Genomic DNA, 21,565 nt, shown 5'->3' with positions numbered 1-21,565 from the left:
TTGTGTTGTGCTCCTTTCAGGCAGAGAACAGAGCGTGTGTTCCCCTAAATGAAAGTTCTCAAGCTGGTTCTGTTAATAGTTTCGACAACTTTGTGACTGATGCTGGATTCTCATTGTCTGGTCATTCTGGCCCAGGGCGCAACCCTGAGCTACATGAAGCTTGCAATCCCAGCACCAGAGAGAAGGGGAACTGCAGAGGGGGTTGGTTTTGGAGTTTTGCATATCTAGTAGCTCGACTTCAGTACTTGGCCTGCAGCTTGCAGGCAGAGAGCAGCTGTCTGGCATTCTATGAGCAGGTTTCATGCTTACTGCTTTAAATGCAGAGATAACATGATCGTTTTGTTACAGGGGTGAGTCCTTTAAAACATAAGGCATTAAGCTACACTGCAGAGAAAAAGTTACACTGCATGAAAAAGAATTGTCTTCCCACCCTGTTACCCAGCAATTACTGTAGGCAACACCGGTAGCACCCTCTGTTCTTAAAGCTGCCCAATAATCTCTACTGTGTAACCACTTCTGGTTGTTTTAACTGTTTGACCTGAACTTTCCCATGTCTGAGCCTATGTGTTTTGGATGAGTTGTTCTAAGTGGTTTAGTCTGTTCCACTAGTAAAGCTGAAGCAGAATGTACCAAAGAGGTGGTTGGAGCATCCGTGGAGATGTGTCTGGCATGAGGAGAGATCAGGAGAGGGAGCTGGAGGCAGTTTGGCAAGCAAATGCAGGCATTGTCATCTCAGACTGGCCAGATCAGAGAAGTGGGTAATGAAATGATGTAGGTCTGTGCCTTGGTTTCCCATCTGCAAAATGAGGGTGAAAACACCGTAGAAAACCTTGTGAGGAATTTGTTGAGTGATAATCTACAAATGGAGGTATGAGCACTGAAAAGCAAACAGCATGAGAGGCCACCAGTGAACATGCTGAATATTCAGGGTGTGCTCTGTCCTGTCTGTTCTGTACAGGGTGGCTTAGGATATGGACAGATTGCTTGTGAGCCTATATTAAAGGCTTTTCATAATAAGAAATGTGCAAAGATACCTACATATAAATTCTTCCTGCCTTTTGTAGTGATTGTGTAGACTACCATGACTTTCCTTTTATGCAGGATTTAATTCAATATTACACATGCGTTGGCGTTCACTTCCAATGAGGTTTGAACTCCCCTTTACAGAGTATGTGCTAAACTTACACAGTGTGGGTTCAAGCCCATGCTTAAACCACTAGTTCTTACCTCAAAGGAACTTACTTTTTTTAACTGAATACTTCGAAACTGTGATAATCTTCACTTTGTATGCTTTGCATGTCTCCATCTGATCTGCCAGGAAAATAACTGACAGATTGTGTCTCTTAGCATTTTGTACCAGAATAGAAACTGTGTGTTGCAGTGTTTAGTTCAACAAAAATCAGAACAATTTCCTGTGCAGTTTATTTTTTAAATAACAAGCCTGTATTGCTGCAAAAAGTTTTGTACCTCTGAATTGCAAGATTTTTAACTACTAACGATGTTCACAATGATGCTTTCTTCTAAAGGCAGCTTTGAGGAGACCTGATGTTCATACCCATGCTGATATCTGGCCAACAGATGTGTTCTTAGCAGACCCCAGAAAGAGTTTAGCAAACACGAATATTTTAATGTTTATTTGTAAACAGGGTTACTCTGTTGTGCTGGGAAATTCAGCAAGAGCTGGGGAATGTGTAAATTGAAATACGTAAATCTGATCCTTGCTAAAACTTACTCCTAGTAGTAGCATTTCCAGGATGGGGCGTGCGGCTGGGATATGACGGCTGGTCTGCCCTTGCTTTGCCACTGACATACTTTGTGGCTACGGGAGCTGCTCTTCATCCTGGGGTTTGAGATGTGGGAACTGAAAGTAGTGGTACTTACCTCTGACCCTGGAGCTCAAGGCATTCGAAGTTCTCTATGTCGGTGTGTTTTTTCGTGGTGGTTTCTCTGGTAGTTCTTTGCAGAAGGTCTTGATTCTGGACAGTTGAAGAGTGTGACATTTTATAAAGTGTTCATGTTTATAGACTTGAAGTACGTGACTTTGATCGATGGGTAAACTGAAGTACCCCAAGGATCAAGGAGAGGCTTTGTTTGAGAGTTGGTGATGGTGAGGCCCATTTCTCAGCCTTTTGACTGAAATATTAGGGACATTACTTATGAAGCTTCTTCTGTTTCCTTGCTGTTTCAGCTCTGCAGTAAAGTGAGTCAGTGTTAGACAAATGTCTGAAAAGCAGAAACGTTTCTAGAAATATCCTTTGATTTCTGACTGGAAATGAGAAACTGTCTAAATATTCCAAGTCTTTAAATAGACACTGGCTGAGGGATACTATAGCCTCCAAGTCTCCTTGATATTTGTGCTGTTCTTTGTTCCCCTTCACCCTGTGCTGTTCCAGTGCGCTTTTCACCCTTTCAGAACTTGCATGAAACCTGCTTCTCTTGGAAACATTTCTCCAGTGGTCCTTCCCAGCTGCCTGCCAGCCTTCCTCTTCATAGAGCAGATCTTGGTCGCATTGTGCTTGGCTAACACTGCAGCACTGAACTCCTCTCCTTGGTTGGTGTAATGGTGGTGTGGAAAGCTGTCAGTGTAGATGCGATCATACTCTCAAAACATGAGTGTTTCAGCTCTTGCTGCTCTCTGAGGTGGCTGCAGTACATGTGCTTGGCATGTACTGCAGGGCTGCTGGTACAAGCCACCAGGAGTGCTCAGTGTGACGCAACACTTACTGGATCCATTCATGAGTCACCAGTGTAGCCATGGTCTTTATTGGCCACTGTGAACCTTCATTTGTGTAGCTGAAGTTTGACTTTCAACCTTTGCCTAAAATAATGTTCAATTTGTCGAAGAAGTAAATGAAGGTTTATAGTGCATTCGTTGGGGCAAGAATGTTTGCTTCTGCTGTGTGACTGATACTTTCCCCTTCTTTTCCAGGTTGTGTATACATACCTCAGCCTTCCTGGCTCACATCAGTCTAGATAACATGTTCCTTGGCAGGTGTTGCAATTCCAATATGCCCGTGGATAACTTTGGTTTTTATTTTTCATTTTTCTAACACTTCTTAATATGTAGTGGTCACAATAGAGGGAAAATGTTTGTCCTTTCTGCTGTCTCTGTTTTCAAGATCAAAGTGTGAATTTTTAGGAGATGAAACAAACAGTTGGGAGGGTTTGGTTGGTTGTATAACTTCAGCACAAAGCTCCCTACTGTCATTTGTGGAGTGTGGGCATGTAATACAACATCCCTCCACAAACCTGGAGCCTGCTGCTATGGAAGGATTTCAGGTAAGGAGGATGAAGTAGGTAACTCAGCAAATGAGCTGCCCTAATGCTTGCTTTTAAAAAGAGCTCTCTGTGGGATTAGTATCCTAGGGCTGCAGCTGGGATTAGCTTTGTAGGTGTGAATAGTAAGATGCTCAAGTGTGGCCTCCTCACAAGTCCTACACACATTGAGTCAGTGTAGAAATGTTTTTGTTTCACTTGCTGCCTCTTCCCTCTAGCACACAGTGCCTATAATCTGAATCTCTGAATGAACCTTTGTTTAGGGAAATACTGTTAGTTTTGGCTCTTGGAGAGCTGAGCTGACAGGCCCGACTCCCCAACAAAACAGATTGGAGATGAAAAAGCAAATTAAAACCACGCCTTCAAAACAGAAATGCTGGGGAGAAGCCAAACACTTCCTTTTCTGTGTTGCTGAAAAAGCCGATCTGTTTAGCTACTGTAATATCAAATCAGGGATTTGTTCTATTGCTTAAATTAAGAGCCTTATTGTCATCACCTGCAATAAAAAGGAGAATCTTAGTCTACCTGAGAAGATTGCATGATCATGGACAGGAAGGAATTGGGGTGCAGGGCCACAGAGGAAGTGGGTTTTGAGGCGGAACAAGGCAAAAAAGAGGTCTTTTAGCAGAAGGGCGGTGGGAATCTGTTAATGAAACAGGAAAACACAATGCGTTTCTGTAGCTCATTCCTGTAAACTGAATTTACCAAATTCAGATTGGAAGCAAAATAATTTGCTTACAACTATGGTCCACAAGACCCTGTAGTCTGTGAAAGTGATTCCGGCAGTAGGAATAGCTCTGCAGTAGCTGCTTTTCGAGGTATGTTTCCTGGGAATGTATATTTGGGCAGCAGGGTCAGGCGTGTGGAATCCGAGCCGCGGCGCTCGGAGGTTTGTGTTTAATTCCATGTACGATAGATCTAGGCCAGGTGCTATCTGAGTGCAAGAGGAAAAATAACTCCTCCTGAGCTAGAGAGCCAGCTCTAGCCGGGGATTTTCCTTGTCCCTACATAGCAAAACAAGTGAAAGATGAGAGGAGGGTGGAAATTAGGAGTTTACACACAGAGTATGGCGGCGTGTCAAAAAAAATCTGTGTCCCACTTCTAGTGCCGTCACTCACACACTTCATAGTCACGGGCATATCAGTCAGTCTCACTGTTCCTTATTTTCAAGCAAGAGGTCGTGAATTTCTTCCCTCACAGAGTATTTTAAAGACCTCTTCTTTTGTGCAGCGTTTAGTTCACAACAGTTGCAAGATAGCTTGCCAGCTGAAATGCCTTGTTCAGCAGCATTGATGTGTCGTGGTGTGGAGAATGGACTTAATTTTTGGTTCTGAATGGGGGAAGGGGATTTTTCAGACTGATGTTTACAGCAAAGTCTTCCCTATTGTCTCCTATTAGAAAAGGATTTGAAACAGAATGCTATGGTGCTGTTTAGACTGTTTCTGAGGTAAGTAAAAACTGGAGAACTGAAGTTGAATCAGAAACACATTTCCTTATAAAGCTCAGATGCTTTATGAAGCTAAGTTCTACCATACTATACTCTACAGTTTCCATTCAGACCATCTATTAAATGGAGGTCATAAAGGCTACCAGACAAGCCTGCTGAAATTGTCTTGGTTTGGGTGGCATTTCTCTTAATATTTAAAACTCTCCTTCTCTGCCCCTTCAGTGCTCTCGTAGAAATCAGTGTTTCCAACAATGCTGGTGTTCCTTAATGCTAGTTAGTAATGAAGAAAGAAACCAACCAAACTTCTGGGTTTGCACACAGATAAATGTCTTTTTCTGTCCGAATCCAGAGGGTGGTTGTGTTATGTGCTTCTACGCTGACTGAAGTCCATCTTAAAATCCTCTGATTTAAGGGAGGAAAACAGGAGATTCCTCTGTTGTGAGTCATATCGGAGCTTGATCATGCTGCTACTGATGTTGGCAGTGGTTTTTCAGTGTTATAGAGAGCTATTGGTTTAAAATTGAAGTCATCCTAACAGCTCTGAATGGCATCTCATGTGCCCTGTGCCTGTTAAGGAAGAAGGTCACCGATTTGCCTTGTCCCTACTGAGTGAAAAGCATCGCTAAAATATCCAGTAAGATCGTTCATTAACTGGGTGTTATTAACAGAGAAGAAAACTAGATTCTCAGATGTTAAACTTTGCATAAAGATGGACATTACCGGGGCAAAACCTGGTTTTTACCATGTTAGAATACATACTTCTGCGCTAATGACCTTTTAGTTGATTGAAAATCGCTTGTGTTTAAAGGAATCTGGTTGTCCTCTCACAGTGGATGACTGTTTCTTGTGCTTCCCTGCACATCTTGTGATGTTTGAAGGTTTGTGACTGCTTTTAAACCACAGCTGCTTTACAGTGGAGAGAATTGTGTTACTTTGACAGATCAGGGCTGTGTTGTCTGTCTGCCCGCTGGGATCTCCATTGCCTGAGGTAGTTCCTGAGCTGGGAAAAAGTATGTAAAAAACTTGGGAATGGACGCCAGCCTCTCTTGGCATATCCAGAACTCTGAGGTGAAAGCTGGAGCATATGGAATTGGCAGCCTGAGTTGTCTGCAGCTTCTGTTCTAAAAACACTGTGACTCCTCCAAAGCACGTCAGGGCCTCTGTGTCCAAGGGGAATTCCAGCTCTGTTGGCTCTTCAGCTGAAGCTTTTTCAGTTGGTTTGCTGCGATCAAATCACTTGAGGACATTTGGTCTCAGAAGGTGCAGATTTCTACATAGGAGACTGAACTGAGCTGCTGGAATGTACTGCACATTATCCACCAGATGGTTTTCAGCCACTTTGATTTGATCTGTGTTTGATAGTGATGAAGATGTAAAAGTCACATATTCCTCCAGCACTGAGCCAGCACATCCTGGGTAGCACAGGCTGTGCATCTGGTAGCAACAACCCTGCACAGTGCAACTGAGAGCCTAATTCCTTTCCTTGGGCACTGTCTGTGCAGCACCTGTATCCTCTAGAACGTGCTGCTGGCTGGTGTGGATGCAGATGTCCCAGCTTATAGCATGCAGTATTTGGTCCAAGCCTTCTTTGGGATGCTCCCTTCCTGCCTTCTTTGGAAGCAGCCCTCCTGCAGAGCAGCAGCAGCTGCTGTGGGCAGAGCTAGGACTGTGTGTGCACTCACATGCTCACAGGTACACTGTGGACCAGCTCATGGTGGTCAGCAATTTGCTCTGCATTTCTGGTAGGAGTCAGTGTGGTCTTAGGAGACAGGGAGCTGGCAGGAGCAGCAGACAGTGGGTCTCTCCATGTGGGTTTTTTCCTCCTGTTGTTGTTTTGCTGCTTTAAAATCCAAAGCTGGGTTTCAGTTTGCAGCTGCTCTCAGGCACAGTTGTTCAAAGTAATTGACTTTGGAATTTGGAATAGTGTCTAAATATTGTTGTCAGCTTCATGCTGATTCCTCTTCACTGAGGCTAAAGTCATTTCACTTCTGACCTCAAGCTGGACTTGTGCTTTGCTCCCATGGGAACTAAAAATAATAATTATTTTAAGAATAGGTTCTTAATCACTTCCTTCTTTTGATGGGCTAGTTTTGTTTAGCTTTTTGTAAGAATGTAATAGAAAATGTTTTAAACTATTTGTGTTTTAATTCCACTTTTAATTGGCTGTTTGAAGGAGTCTACAAGAATTCGTTACCATTCCTTCTAGGTTTGTTCTTTTTATTCTGAGTGGAGACTGAGTTTTGTTGCTTTGGCAAACTGGGCAGCAACACAGAGCTATGAAGAGATGAACATGAAGTTGAACTTCTTAGCCACAGGCATGTGCGTATTTTGTCAGCGTTGGTGATGCATCAGCGTGTTAATCTCATGTCTCTGAACTGTTAATGTACATGTGAGAAACAGGAAAAGATGTGCTTTAATCTGGGTTTAGAAAGAATGATAAGACAAGGTATGCGATGGTTTAGAGACAGAGCAGGGAAGGTGATGAGATGGTTTGCAGGTGGAGATCGACAGTCTGCCCTGACCTCAGCAGCTGGGGAGCAGTGAGGCAAAATACCTCATTTGGAGATCTTCCCATAAACTAGAAGAGCCTTGAAACATACAGGTGAGATTTTGGGGATCTTTTTATCATCAGGCAACAGCTCACCTGGTGGTGGCTTAATCTATTGCTACAACTGGTAGTAAAAGTGAAAGAGCAGAACTGGCTTTTCTTTACCTGGTACTTGGCTAAGGTCTGGCATTTGCCCATCTGTTACTGTCACAGTTCTGGGAATCCCTGAGTGGTAACAGCAGCAGTGGTGCTAGCAGGGGAGAAAGGAATGATGAGCCCAAATCCTTGAAGGAAGTGGTAGTTTAGTATCCTACTTCTGGCAGCTCTGGCATCTCGGTGTCTTTTGTTTAGGCTGTGAGGACTTTTTACTTGTTTATAGTATTACAAGGTTTGTTACAAGTTTTCTTTAGAAAGAGCTGCTCTCAGGTTTCCCAGACCAAGCAGGAAACTGGGAATCAGCAGTTTTTCACCTTCAGGCCTCTGCATGGCCTTGGGCAAACCAAGGGAAATGCCTGGCACTTCTGCAGGGTGTGCTGCTTATTCTCACTGTGGTTTTAGAGCTGAAGTGTAAAACGAGGATTTTAAAAGAAGAATAATTCAGCTCTTTGGGTTCATTTGTACTGAATGTGTGATAGCAAATACACAGTGCCCTGGCACAGGCCAGTTCTAGTGCATGTCTCTCTTGTTCCACTGGAATTCATGGTCCAAGTCACTCCTAATCAACCAGATGTTGGGTGATCTTTTCCAAGAGGGCAAAGTGTTTGGAGGTAACATTGCTCCTGTCACTCTTTTGTGTGCTCTTGAGTACAGAAGACCTTAACCTCGACCTGATGCTTGTGTTGCCTTTGCCTGTGGTGTTGATTGTGCTTTGTATTGCTGGGATTTGTATTGCTTCCATTGTAGCAAGGATGCACAAACAGCATGAGGAGATGTGAGCTAGGAAGACGTATGGCTAAACCTACAAAAACAAGAGGGAACCTGGGATAGGCACAATACCTATACTTTAATGTGTGGCTTGAAATTTACGATGTTATGGATATTTCCTACTTCCTCTGCTCTGCCAGTAGTATGGATTAATGATTCATAAAGGTGTGTTTTAAGGGCTGGGTAGTTTGTGTTTATACAGTGCTTACTGGAGGCCCTGTTGCTGCTTCCATTTTCTGTCCATCTCCCACCTCCCATCGTTGTTCATACTTAAGCCATTTCTCTTTCCAGCTTTTCTTTTCCTTGGAGAAAAGTTGCTATTTCCAGCCTGTTGGTGATCCTGTGTGCCCAGCTCTGTTTACCAGCATTGTAAAATTGGTGGGTGATGGTTTTTGTTGGGCCAGAACTGCCATTTCATTCTTCCTTTCCACTGTTACCAGCCTGGAAAATCGAATGGAACTGATGAAATCAACTTTTGTTGACTTCATCCCACTCCCCAGCAAAATCCAAGCCAAAACTACATGCAGCCAGATGTGCAAAACCCTCTAGGCCTAGGTTTGGGCTTAATTTTGAGCAGTGTTCTGAGTTGATGGAAGCTTATAGGCTGGCATTTGAGCGGGTGGGGTACTGGCCAGGAGAAGAGTGTGGGTGAGATGAGTTTCAGTCCCGCCGAAGATACTTGTGACACCATTTGTGACAGCCATGGACAGTGTGCGGCAAAGCTGTCACTGGCCAAGCGCGGCTCGGTGTAGGTTTTACTGTTGACACTTTGGGAGTTTTCACGGGATGCTTTGTTGTCTTGAAGAGCAAACCCGAAAGCAGAATGATGTGTTGTTTGTTTTGTTTCAGTGGAAAGCTGGTTTCACCAAAATGGAAAAATTTTAAAGGCTTAAAACTTCAGTGGAGAGATAAAATCCGTCTCAATAACGCCATCTGGAGGGCATGGTACATGCAGTGTAAGTGGTGTGCTCCCTTGTATTGCTCGCTATGAAAGACTTTGAGAGACATATGTAAGAAGCAAGAGAATTGAAATTCCTGTCTAATGGAAAGCTAAAGAATCTACTGAAGGCAGATGTGGTGTCTCAGAGGCTGTTGTGGCAGTGCCATTGGATCGGTGCTTTCTTAGGCATGTCCACACAGGGGTTGCACTGAGCAGTCCATGCACAGCCTGAGAGATCCCCATTTCCTGTGGGTTATCTGGAAGGAACCCTGGCCAGATGTTGGGGGTTTTCCCACCCCTTGCTGTTGAAGTGACAGAGCTCTCTGCCGAGCTGCACGTGCTGAGCACTTGCACTTTTGTGCTTGTTTCAGACCTGGAGAAGCGCAAGAATCCCGTGTGCCACTTTGTGACTCCGCTGGACGGCTCCGTGGATGTGGATGAACATCGCCGGCCAGAGGTGTGTAAAACCTGAGCAACAGCCTCGTGAGCTCTGGGGTTTATAACAAGATCTTCTGGTCTGTGAGACATGAGAGCAGCATAGCAATTCTTTGCTCTGCTGTCTTTATTTAGAAGGAACCATTAATATAAAGCAGACTGAACCCATTGTTGTAAGTTTATCAGGTTGAGATGATCAAGGTGCAACTGGAAGGATATTTATTATCTACATAACTTACGCTTATGTTTTAGTTTAGTGGAACATAGAATGAACCAGGTTGGAAAAGACTTCTGAGATAATAAAGTCCAACCGTTCCCCAGCACTTCCAAGGCCATCACTAACCCATGTCACTGAGGGCCTTGGGGCCTTGTCTGTGTGGTTTGTGAACACTTCCAGGGACAGTGACTCCACCATTGCCCTGGGCAGCCTGTTCCAATGCCTGACCACCCTCTCAGTGGAGAACTGTTTTCTAATATCCAGTCTAAACCTCCCCTGAGAAAGTAGAAAAGTGCAATTTGAATAGTTAAGATTTTGACAGCCTCTGCTCTCTTCTGGCTGGAGAAAGCTGAAGTCAGTGGGAAATCAGTGACGAATATTACATCTTCAGGACTGAATCTAAGTGACCCTGTGAGAGTTTTCTGTATTTTATTCAATTGTTAAGGTGTGCTTTCCAGACAATGAGCAATTGTTTCTTTGTCAAGGTAACTTGACAAAAAGAGCAAATGCGAGCCTGTGCACTTCCATTTTTGTGCTCTTTAAACATAAATGAAAACTAATGTCTGCCCTCATGCAGAAAACCAGTGAGACCCTTGTTGGGGCAATATGTGGTTCTATACTCCAGAATAATTTATAACTTGAAGGAATTCCAGATGAGTTTATAGAACTGTCTCAGGTTTTTGAAAGAACAGTGTTGATGTTTGTGTTGGCAGGTGGCTCCTGTAGACAAGAAGGTTGTGTTAAGGCTCTCATTAGTCTGCTGTCCCCAACTTACACACTGCTATCTGGGATACATTAAACCCCCACACTGTTCTCATCCTTTTGTTGCTATTAACATGTGGCCTGTAAAGTCACTCCTGAGCTGGACATCGGATTTCTATTGCTTTGTGTCATTCTAAAGAGCTTTTGTGTATGTGTGTGCATGTTCATGAGGCCTTGGGAAATTCTGTTTGCCTCTTTTCTGCGGAACAGGGTGTTATATTTTGCTTTATACATTGCACTTTAGTCAATTCATTTTAAAGTTAATTGGCTTTGTTTTGGTTTTTTGCCATGTCTTAGCTATTGGTTACGGTTGAGCTGATGTGGGAGATGCTGACGGTGCAGTCAGACATCATCTCTTGTTTGTTGATTGTGGGAAAGATAAAGTTAGTACTGTCAGATGTGCCTGTGATAACTGAACTCCGGGGCAGTGTGGGTTGCTGATTCATGAGCTCAAACAGAATTAGCATGTTTCTTTTGCATCTTTTATGCCTGAATATTTGCTTGGAAATGTACTGACTGTTCAGCCGGTGTGTGATTCCATGTCATTCCTGGTATGTGTTTTGTGTTCTCAGGCCATTGCAACAGAAGGGAAGTACTGGAAGCGAAGAATTGAAATAGTTATCAGGGAATACCACAAGTGGAGAACGTACTTCAAGAAAAGGGTCTGTTGGTTTACACAGTGGAAGTAGCTTACTTGAACTTGATCAATGTGTGGTTGCTTTTTGAGTTTCGATGTCACTTTTGCCAGCATGCAAGAATTACTTAAAATAGCTGATAAGCTGCCACAGGCATACTCACTGATTAGTCCCACTTAACTAAAAATTATTGTGTGGGGACTTACTGTGCGTGATTGGGTCTGAAAAGTTTTGTAAAATCAAGTCTTCTACTGGCATATGCAGAACCTATTCTGACTTTAACATCTGTTTCATTCTCCTTTTGCAGTTACAGAAACATAAAGATGAAGATCTTTCAAGTTTGGTCAGGGTAGGTAATACCTCTGATAAGTGGCAGCATCTGTGCTGGTAGAAGCTGCACTAAGTAACAGAGCTGTAACATGCAGTAGCTTGCATTGATTAAAATCTGAAGACAAGCATCTTGTTTCAGCCTTAATTAAGGTTGGAAGCCTCAATGTTTGCTGCGGACAGCAATGTAAGATTTGTAACTTCAATTGGATGGGAGAGAGGTTGAATGTAGAGTGCTTTGACAGAAGAGATGACAATCAGCATTGGGTGTCCAGAAAGATCAGTCTACTTGAGGGCTGGCACATTATTTCATCTCATTACTGAATTGTAACTGGCACTGCTGCCGTGTTTGTGTAACTGGAGCTGTTAAGATGTGTGTGCTCCATGTTGCAGATCTTCCTGCTGCCCACAACATGGGCAGGTAATGTGCCAGGATCCTAAAAAAGGCAAAGTGTTTAAAGGAACAGTGGTACTATCATCTAATATGCCCCCCTAAAGTAATCAAACCTACTTGATGCGTATAAACTGATGATCAGAAGCACTGTTCTGATGTTGGGGGTGTTTTTTGGAGCTAAGCATAAGTCTGGATCTGCTCCAGTTCACAAAACTCTCAGCTCTTTTGGCTGTGAGCTCCAGTGCTCCATCATGGTCTGTTGGTGTAGTTACCACTGCATGTTTGCTCAGCCACAAGAACCTGACTGTGTGTGCTTTTAGTTTGCAGCAAATGCAAGGCAATGCAATTTGGCTTGGCCTGTAGGGAAGGGCAGGTAAGCCAAGTCACATTACATTGTATTTTGCATGGGCTAAAAGTGCCCCCAAGAATCTCAGCATACCTTGTGCAAAGTCAGATTACAGTTACACCTACCTGCATTTCCAAGATTCAGATACACTTCAAGATAGGAGTTGTTTGCTTTGAGTTTTTGCTGTGCATGTTACTTTAAAATCTTTATTCAAACCAAGGGATTGTTAAACTTTAGGTACAAAAATATGTGTATATTCAATGAAACTACAGAGTGTTGATGACACTGTTTTGTCTTACATCCTTCTACTCAATATCTGGTTTTGGGGCAAAAACCTTTCCCAGAGTGTCCTGGTATTCCACTGAAGCTATCTGTTGATGACCAAACCAGTGAGCTGAAGTTGTTGGTGTGTTACAAGTACCATTGATCTGTTTCAGTCCCTTTGCGTGGCTCCTAAAGGACTTTCTCTAAAAATATGAAAAATTAAGGCTATTTTTATATAGCAGACCAGACTGCTTTAGTGTTGTCTGGGCAGCCTGATTTTTCTTTCCTTTCCTTTGGCAGGATGATGATGTGGTTCTCTGGCAAAAAAGAAGGTATGGCAGAGAAACCCCTGTCCCTATGGAAGAAGGCAGCCTCTTGGATGCAGATATGCTTATGTCCGAGTTCACTGACACACTGTTCTCCACGCTGTCTTCACATCAGCTGGTTTCCTGGCCAAATTCCAGGGACATAGGTATGTGTTGGCTGTTAGCTACATTACAGTGGGGACACTAGGAAGGCTGGTTTGCTGCTTTGCTGCTCTTCTAGTCTTGCCTAGGAAATTTATCTTGCTTTGCTGATAAAAATAGGTCAGAGAATGCAGCTGTCTTATATTTTTTAGGTTACGGAATCCCAGTAGTTCATCCAAATTTAATTTCTATCTTAGCTGCTTCTTATGTGCTGCTCCTGGCAAAGTTGCTCTAAAGAAATCTATAATAAGCAGTGTTTACCTTTATCAGGGGTGAAGGCTTTGTTATGTATTTCAAAGTATGTATACTTTGTGTGTGTATTTAAGGGAGTGCCTAGGTATTTTTCTTCAGATATGTCCCTTAGAACAAGTGCAAGTCACATCTGTAAAACCAGTCCCAAGAGCCTGTACAGCTCTGTTGGATGCTGTCTGATGGCTCCGAGTGTGATGGGACAGGAGTTGTCCACTATGCATCATCCTTGCTGCATGGATGTCTGAGCAACTCCAGAGCAACAGTGGTTTACATGGAGTTTGCCTGCGGTTTACTCCGCTCTTGTGAGACCCCGTCTGGAGTACTGCACTCAGCTCTGGGGGCCCCAACACAAGAGGGATGTGGGGCTGTTGGAGCGAGTCCAGAGGAGGCCACAGAGATGCTGCAAAGGCTGGAGCAGCTCTGCTCTGGAGCCAGGCTGAGAGAGCTGGGCTGGGGCAGCCTGGAGAAGAGAAGGCTCCTGAAGGGGACACCTTAGAGCAGCTCCAGTGCCTAAAGGGGCTCCAGGAAACCTGGAGAGGGGCTTTGGACAAGGGCCTGTAGGGACAGGACAGGGGGGAATGGCTTTAACCTGCCAGAGGGGAGATTGAGATGAGCTCTGAGGCAGAAGCTCTTCCCTGTGAGGGTGCTGAGGCGCTGGCACAGGGTGCCCAGAGAAGCTGTGGCTTCCCCATCCCTGGCAGTGTTCAAGGTCAGGTTGGACACAGGGGCTTGGAGCAACCTGCTCTAGTGGAAGGTGTCCCTGCCCGTGGCAGGGGGTTGGGACTGGGTGAGCTTTAAGGTCCCCTCCAACCCAAACTGTTCTATGATATGATGTGAAGTGTACTTGAGACAAAATTAAAAGGATGATGGTTTATTTTTAAAATCCTGTTTCGTGAGCAGTGGTGGTTCAGGTTGTGCTTCCCAGCAAGTTCATGTATTGTGCATCTGGGGCAGGACAAGAGGTTTGGGATCAGGAAGCATGCAAGCTTGGCAATCTCCAGTTGTTAGAGCCTTTAGGTTTCACCTCTTCCATTTTACTAGTTGAAAGTTTCATTTCCCCATGGGTTTGATTTCAGAACTGTGCTGTAGTTGTGAAGAAAAGCAGATGCTCAGTTCATTTCAGCAGCAGTTTTTCTGGAAGCACCCTGGCCAAGCCTGGCTGTGCAGTGTGTGGTGGGGGTGTAGCCAGCTGCTATATTCCTGCTGCTGTTACTGTGTGAATGATGTGAAGCTTATCTAACCTGTCTCCTGAATTTTGCAGCACACTTAGGAAATGCTGACATGATTCAACCAGGGCTTATACCTCTCCAGCCAAATTTTGATTTTATGGATACTTTTGAGCCTTTTCAGGGTAAGAATCATACATATCAATTAATTTCTTTAAAAATGCAGTGACTCATGAACTAGTTTTTAACATTTAACACTTCTTAGTTGTGGGAGGTGAAGGCGACAGGGTCTGCATGATGAGCTTGAGCAACACTCTGAATGCAAGCTATGAGGCCTTGATACCAAATAAGCCTTGGGCCCATAAGCCAGGATATTGAAAGACAGGAAATGTAACAAAGAATTCAGTTGAAGGTCGGGAATGTAGCAAAACATGAAGGAAGAAGGCTGAACTGTCGTTGCGTGAACAGTGCGTGATCAGCAGCGTGGTTGGACTGTGGTGCACGTGTTTAAACTATGGGATTTTCACAGGAGCCAGTGAGATTGAGCGTGGCGTGCTCGTGCTTGTTGGGAAAGCAGCGAATGAGGGAATAAAAGGGCTCGATTGTAATAAAGCTTTGTCTCAGTATCCTCACCGACCTGAGTCTGTGTCTCAATATGCCACAAATGGCACCCAACATGGGGCACGAAAACGACTAGGTGTCGATTCCGTGGCGTAGCTCAGCCGAACTACGGGACTACACGCTGAAAGGAAGCGTATCCAGAGCGCTCAATTACCTATCACAGGACGAGGGTAAGTGGCTGAGAACTATGGGGACTGCTTTAACACAAGAGCAAAGAAATGTTTTACAAGTCTTTACTAATATTCTTAAGTCTGGGAAGAAAGTAGATGAGGAAGAATTGAAACGTGTTCTTCTATGGGCATCAAAAGCCGACCCATCTATTAATTCCACTAATATTTATACCCCGGAGGTTTGGGACAGAACTGGCGTTAATCTGTGGGACTGCGCCACAAAAAATTATAAGGTTGCTGCTACTTTATTGAGCCCTTGGCGAGTTATTTTTGAAACTTTAAAAGCTCATGTTGGCTCACAATCAAAGGAAGTAGAAGCGGCTCTCCCCTACCACCACCCCCTTTGGCGGACTCTGCTGTAAGACCAAAAACTCAGCCTGCTGCTGCTGCTTCTGCGGTTCTGCCTCCTGATAATTCCTATGATGACCCGATGACCCTTTTGACCCGGGGCTTATTGATCTGGAAAAGGAGCCTGATTTATATCCTCCAGACCCTCATGATAAATGGGCAACTGTAAAGGGTGAAGCGAGACGAGCGGGGGATGCAGATGTATCACGTGCTTTCCCTGTGGTGTATGTGCCTGATCAAGATCTGCGATGGGTCCGTCCAGCCTTGTCCTCTGCCTCCTCGTCACAGAAGGACTGACCACGCCATGGATCCCCAACCAGCCAAAAGAAAGCATCTGTGTGACATTGGCTAATGCGACCGGACAGGACACTCTGTGTCTGTCTGTTGCAACGCCTGTGAACCCACTTAGCACGTGTCTGGTGGGATTGCCATTGGACGATTGGACACGTCTCATTGATACACTCCTCATCGATGTATCCATGAAAGATGGAAAACCTGTGGACACATGGGACAGCTGGATGCCAAGTAGGCCATTAGCCTCCCTAGAACCCCAAGAAATTGATTTGTTAGGTTCTGTTAAAATGGATGAATGTTTGTATTTTAACTATACAGGTCAGAATCAATCATTAATTCAAATTGTTAACTCTTATTTGTCTGTCTATCGAACTGCTTCTGTCTGGTGTAATCATATGTCTGTTAACATTTCTCCTCTTCTAACAGTCCTGTATCGCTTCCCCGAGGTGTCTTTCTAACCTGCGGAGATCGAGCATGGCCTGGCATCCCTTCTCACCCACGAGGAGGCCCTTGTAGCCTAGGCGGATTAACAATGTTAACCCCAAATATTTCTATGATACCGAATTATACTAGATTCCACCATCTCCGCAGGTTATAAAGATCTGCTCATGCTTTTACTCCTGACTGCAAAGACACGGCTACATCTGGAGTCCTGCAGGCTTAATCTCAGCATCCTTTTTTGCACCAGGAGTAGCCGCTGCACAAGCTCTTGCGACTCTAAACAAATTAGGATGTTAGCTTGCAAAGCAAACAAATGCCACATCTAATGCTCTTTCCAGTCTCCTCCTTGATACAGGTTCTGTAAGACATGCAACCTTACAAAATCGGGCTGCCATAGATTTTCTTCTGCTTGCCCATGGTCATGGGTGTGAGGACTTTGAAGGTCTATGTTGCATGAACCTTTCAGACCACTCTGAATTGGTTCACAAAAGTACACAAACTCTTAAAGAACTTACAGGAAAACTTCAGGTTGAGGATGACTTGAACCCTTTTTCAGGTTTATTTGCTGGAATAGGAGCATGGGTAAAAAAATTGATTGTATTAGGAGCTCTTGTTTTGTTCATGTTTATTAGCTTGTTAACTTGTATTCCTTGTTTAATGAAACTTATACAATCTCTTATTGATCGAGCCCTCAAACAGGTATTGATAATAGATGTACAAAACAAAAAAGGGGGAGATGCGGGAGGTGAAGGTGACAGGATCTGCACGATGAGCTTGAGCAACACTGAATGCAAGCTCTGAGGCCTTGATACCGAATAAGCCTTGGGCCAATAAGCCAGGATATTGAAAGACAAGAAATGTAACAAAGAATTTCAGTTGAACGTCAGGGAATGTGGCAAAATATGAAGCAAGAAGACTGAAGTGTCGTCGCGTGAACAGTGCGTGATCAGCAGTGTGGTTGGACTGTGGTGCACGTGTTTAAACTATGGGATTTTCACAGGAGCCAGTGAGATTGAGCGTGGCGTGCTCGTGCTTGTTGGGAAAGCAGCGAATGAGGGAATAAAAGGGCTCGCTTGTAATAAAGCTTTGTCTCAGTATCCTCACCGACCTGAGTCTGTGTCTCAATATGCCACACTTAGTGATGAAGTGATTTAACACTTTATTTGCCTTGGAACATTTTCTGGTACTTTAAGAATTATGTATGACATTAAACTACTGCTGACAACTTTGGTGGTTATGGATCTTGATGGAAGTCAGATGACCTCTGTTTGCTGGGCCCTTGTGCAGTCTGCATTAGATAACTGAATTGTGTGGAGCTGCACTGAGAATCAGCTCTTGGCTATCTGCTTGTAGCTGAACCTTAAGCAGTGGACTGATGTCTGTACTGTCCTCAGCTTGCATGAAAGTTGATGAAGTCTGCCCTGAAGAGATCAATTCCTCTGGAAGTCAGTAATTCATTGCTCAGTCAGCAGCAGTTGTATGAAGCAAAAATCTTGTGGTTTCATTATTTGCGAACTAATATTGATATTGCTGTGAATTTCAGTATGTAGCAATACTGTACCTTGAGTATGAAAATTAGAAAATTAATAGGTGACTTTTGATGTTTCAGATTTATTCACACCCAGTCGTTCCAGTAATTATTTCCCTTCTGTGTCTGCTGTGAGCTCAGCTACCACAGACAGCAGCAGCCATTCTTCCCAGGTAAGAGAGGTTCTCAGTGCTTAAAGCAGCCTCATCTCAGACACTTACGTGCTCTGAAGACTCTCGTATGTGAACCGTGTCCTTCTCAGAAGGGGTTCAGACAAGAGTTTCAGGGGTCATGTCTGAATCTGTAATATTTCTCTTTTCTATCAGTCTCCTGTCCTGCCGTCGGGTTCATTGCCCAACACAGTTCCAGCAGGGAACATCAGTGATGGACTCATTACTTCCTCAGTACCTGCTCCTGTCATTCCTGATGTTGGCACTGACCAGTGTTCCAACATTAGAAGCGAGGGATCTTTCATCCAGCCAGCAGACTACACTCCCGACTCGTCTCTCAGCGGGCCACAGACTTTTATGCCAGTGTTTCAGACACCCCTGCCAGTGCTTCAACCTGCAACGCAACAGCACCAGTCCCCATTGCCTGCAGTGCCGCTGAATTCCAGCTTAAGCTCTCCACCACCTCCGTTTGCTGCACCAGAAACCCAGAAGTTTGGCCTCTGTGAGTCTACAGTTATCACCCACACAGCTTCTGCAACATTGACCCACAACGCCCCTGCCACCACCTTCAGCCAGAGCCAGAACCTTCTCCTGGCCACACAGCAGCCGGGTGCAGGAGTGCCTTGTAACATGGCTTTCCAGACTACTGTGCTGCAGGGGCAGCTCTGGCCCCAGCTGCAGTCCCAAATGACATTTGCACTCCTCAAAGCTGTTCCTCTGGCAAGTACTGGGACAAGGCCCAAACAGTCAAAAAAAATAGTGCCTGCTCCGAAGCCTGAAAATGTGTCTTTATTGTTAAAGAATGCCTTCATCACCCCAGGTGAGAAGCTCTGGTGTGGGGTGATGTTTTACTTCTCTGAGTGGGACTTGCAGGAGGGAGATACCATCTTGCTTTTCTTGGTTTACATAGTAAGTAAAAATGCAGCTTCCTGAGGGTGTCCACAGAACCCCTGAACCCACTGCTGTGTGGCTGCATTGTTCAGTGGGATGCTCTGGCCTGCTGCAAGGGTTGGAAGCAGTTTGGTCTTCAGTGTGAAAAGCTGACCTGTAAAAGGGGGGTTATCCTTGTAAAACTTGTGCTGGGCTGTACAGATGCATCAGCACATGGGATGACTAGAGCTCTGTGCTCCTGCCTCATAGAAGCCTTGGTTTTGATGTTCAGTGCTATTCTGATTAGCTCTGCCCCTCGAAGCATTCATCCACAGTAGGGTAGGAGATGGTAGGAGGAGGAAGTAGGGATGGAGAATGGCAGATGTGTCCCTGTCATTGACTCATCTGGTTGTCCTGGACAAGTTCCTGTGCCTGCTGTGCATCATCTCACTCTGTAATACCAGGTACCAGTGCACATCCTTTGGTAATACTTTGGATTCTCAGTAGCAGAACTGAGGTGATGAGAATCAGCCCTTCCATTGGGAAGGACTCAGGACAGGTCGGGTGAGCTGGTGACCTTTGTCTCAAGCAATCTACAGGTTTGAGAAGCTGTCAGGAGCACATGATTTTCAGTTCAGAGCGTGAGTGCCAAACTGATACATGGGACCTCCACATTGGGTGTGATTTGGGGCCATCAGCACTGCACAAAGCTAAGAATAGCAAGTATGAGCAGAGGGAGTTGCTTGTGGTGGTTCTTGTGGGAAAGCTCAGGCTAGAGCAGAACAGGCAGTACACTTTTTCTTGGGGTTATTGCATGCCTGTGCTGGCTGGGGCCCAAGTGACTTCAGCCACTTGAAATGTGCAGCCATAATGCAAGAAAAACCCTGCCTGGAGGAGTATTGCTAAACAGGCTTCACTAAGGAGTAGCTGTGGCTGCCAGGGCCTGGCAGTGTGGTTACTCACCAAAAAAAACCCCCAAACATCCAAACCAAACAACCCACCCACCCCCCAAAAAACCACTGTTTAGGAGTAGAACAGACCCAAGGATCTAATTCTAGCATCTTGCTGGGTTGGTCCATGATTAATAGCACTGGGGTGTTAATGGCAGTGTTTCTGTCTTCAGTACATCATAAAGCAAGAGTCCATGTGCCTTCAGCAGTCAAGACATGCGTTTCTCACCTGGGAAAGCATTGTAGGCAACTCTCATTTAAAGAAAGCCTTTGCTCTTGGCCGCCTTAGTGCTTCCTGGGTTGTTCTTTTCCCAGTGCTTCATCAGTTGCATCTAGGCCAACGAAACAGATGTTGTAAATCTAGATGAGAAACAAATGGCTTTGTTTCTCATCTAGATTTAAGGTTGTTGCTGTTACTCATTCTTGGTAGTGGCACATGTTCAGGGATCACAGTGCTCCTAAACTACTGGGACACCAAGCTCAAATCCAAAGTTTTATCTAAAGACTGGAGCTTTATTTTTGGAAATAGAATAAACTTCAGTACATGTAATTGAGGCATTTACACCTGTCATTTCTGTTCAGGACAAACAAGCCATCTCAAGACTATAAAGCAAATTGCATTATAACCTGGCTTGTTAGAAAGGGGTGTGTAACATTTACTGCCCTGTGACAGAAGGACCCAAAAATGTGCATGGATTGTCTCATCAGGTGCAAAACTTCACATGGGAAAGAGCTCTGCTCTCACCACTTCAGGATGAGAATTGTGGTTTTGAGAGGAAAGTCCACAAGAGATGCATGTGTAGGATAGAAACATGAAAAATGTAAAGGGGCATCTAAATATGTGCTGATTGTTACAGTTACCCCAACGGGGAAGCTAGAAATACCAAGTTTGTGCAGCAGCATTAATGCACTGGTACGAGCAGCCTCTTGAGCTCAATAGAGATGTCAACAGTGCAGCTGGACAGTAGTGAACAGTGGAAGGGTTGTGATTCCAGCATTGTATGTGGGAATGCTCAGGCAAAGAATGAACTCCCTGTACCCGAGTGACAGTGCTCTGCCAGATGTACCCATGCAAGGGCTGACACAAGGTTTGTGCTGTCCACAGGCCCTTGTAATAAAGGCTATACAGTTGATTCAAAACACAGTTGTTGGTCACAGGGACAGTAGGGGAGTGGACATTAGATATCCTGGACTGTTTCCCTGTTCTGCTGTGTGTCCCCTTCGATATCCCGATGCTGAACTGCAGAGGGGTAGGTTTGCACTGACTGAGCTGTTGTGACACTTTTCATCCATTGGGACTTTATTAGTACAAAGAAGAGCTGAAACCAATACAGGCTATGAATGAAATGGAGTAAGTTTGGTTTAGCTTTCTCAAAAAGCATACAGAAACTGTGTCTTTGCATGATTCTTCCCTCAGTAACAATACAGGATGGTTAGTCATGTTCTCTCTGAAGTCGAGGTAAGACCACCATCAGCATTAATGCCATGGTAATAATTGTACATTTGCATTGGTTAAATAGAGACCTTAACAGATTTCTGTTAGACTCAAATACTGTAGTAGTGAAAAAACTTCAGAGCAAGGATCCTGATTCCTGTTGTGGGGGCAAGCTCCTGTACAGGCTGGTTTTGAGAATCTCGTGTAACTTTCTCTGTGGAGACAATAGCTGCTATTCACAGTTATCTCTGGCTGTCTAACACTGCAGAACTCCTGGTTCTTTAGCCTGTTTGCTGGAATTTTGGTGCTGACTCCCAATCACATTTGGTTGTCCTGTG

At 44.5% G+C, this 21,565-nt stretch overlaps 1 protein-coding gene across 4 annotated transcripts in view; it reads left to right on the top strand.

Annotated features, from left to right (window-relative positions):
• The window catches only part of MLXIP (MLX interacting protein), a 53,776-nt gene that overhangs the window by 16,303 nt on the left and 15,908 nt on the right, over window positions 1-21,565 (top strand). For all 4 annotated transcript variants that reach the window (XR_003993682.1, XR_003993681.1, XM_030501021.1 and 1 more), the window contains exons 2-9: window positions 9,045-9,151; window positions 9,507-9,592; window positions 11,122-11,211; window positions 11,492-11,533; window positions 12,816-12,987; window positions 14,496-14,585; window positions 17,884-17,975; window positions 18,129-18,792. Coding sequence is in view for 2 of the 4 variants with exons in the window: in XM_030501021.1 (XP_030356881.1) it covers window positions 9,045-9,151; window positions 9,507-9,592; window positions 11,122-11,211; window positions 11,492-11,533; window positions 12,816-12,987; window positions 14,496-14,585; window positions 17,884-17,975; window positions 18,129-18,792 (1,343 nt within the window). In the remaining 2 variants the exon portion in view is untranslated. The remainder of the gene's footprint in view (window positions 1-9,044; window positions 9,152-9,506; window positions 9,593-11,121; window positions 11,212-11,491; window positions 11,534-12,815; window positions 12,988-14,495; window positions 14,586-17,883; window positions 17,976-18,128; window positions 18,793-21,565) is intronic.

Source organism: Strigops habroptila, chromosome 11 (assembly GCF_004027225.2).
Source record: "Strigops habroptila isolate Jane chromosome 11, bStrHab1.2.pri, whole genome shotgun sequence".
Lineage (NCBI taxonomy): Eukaryota > Metazoa > Chordata > Aves > Psittaciformes > Psittacidae > Strigops > Strigops habroptila.
This window is presented reverse-complemented; position numbering and strand designations above follow the sequence as displayed.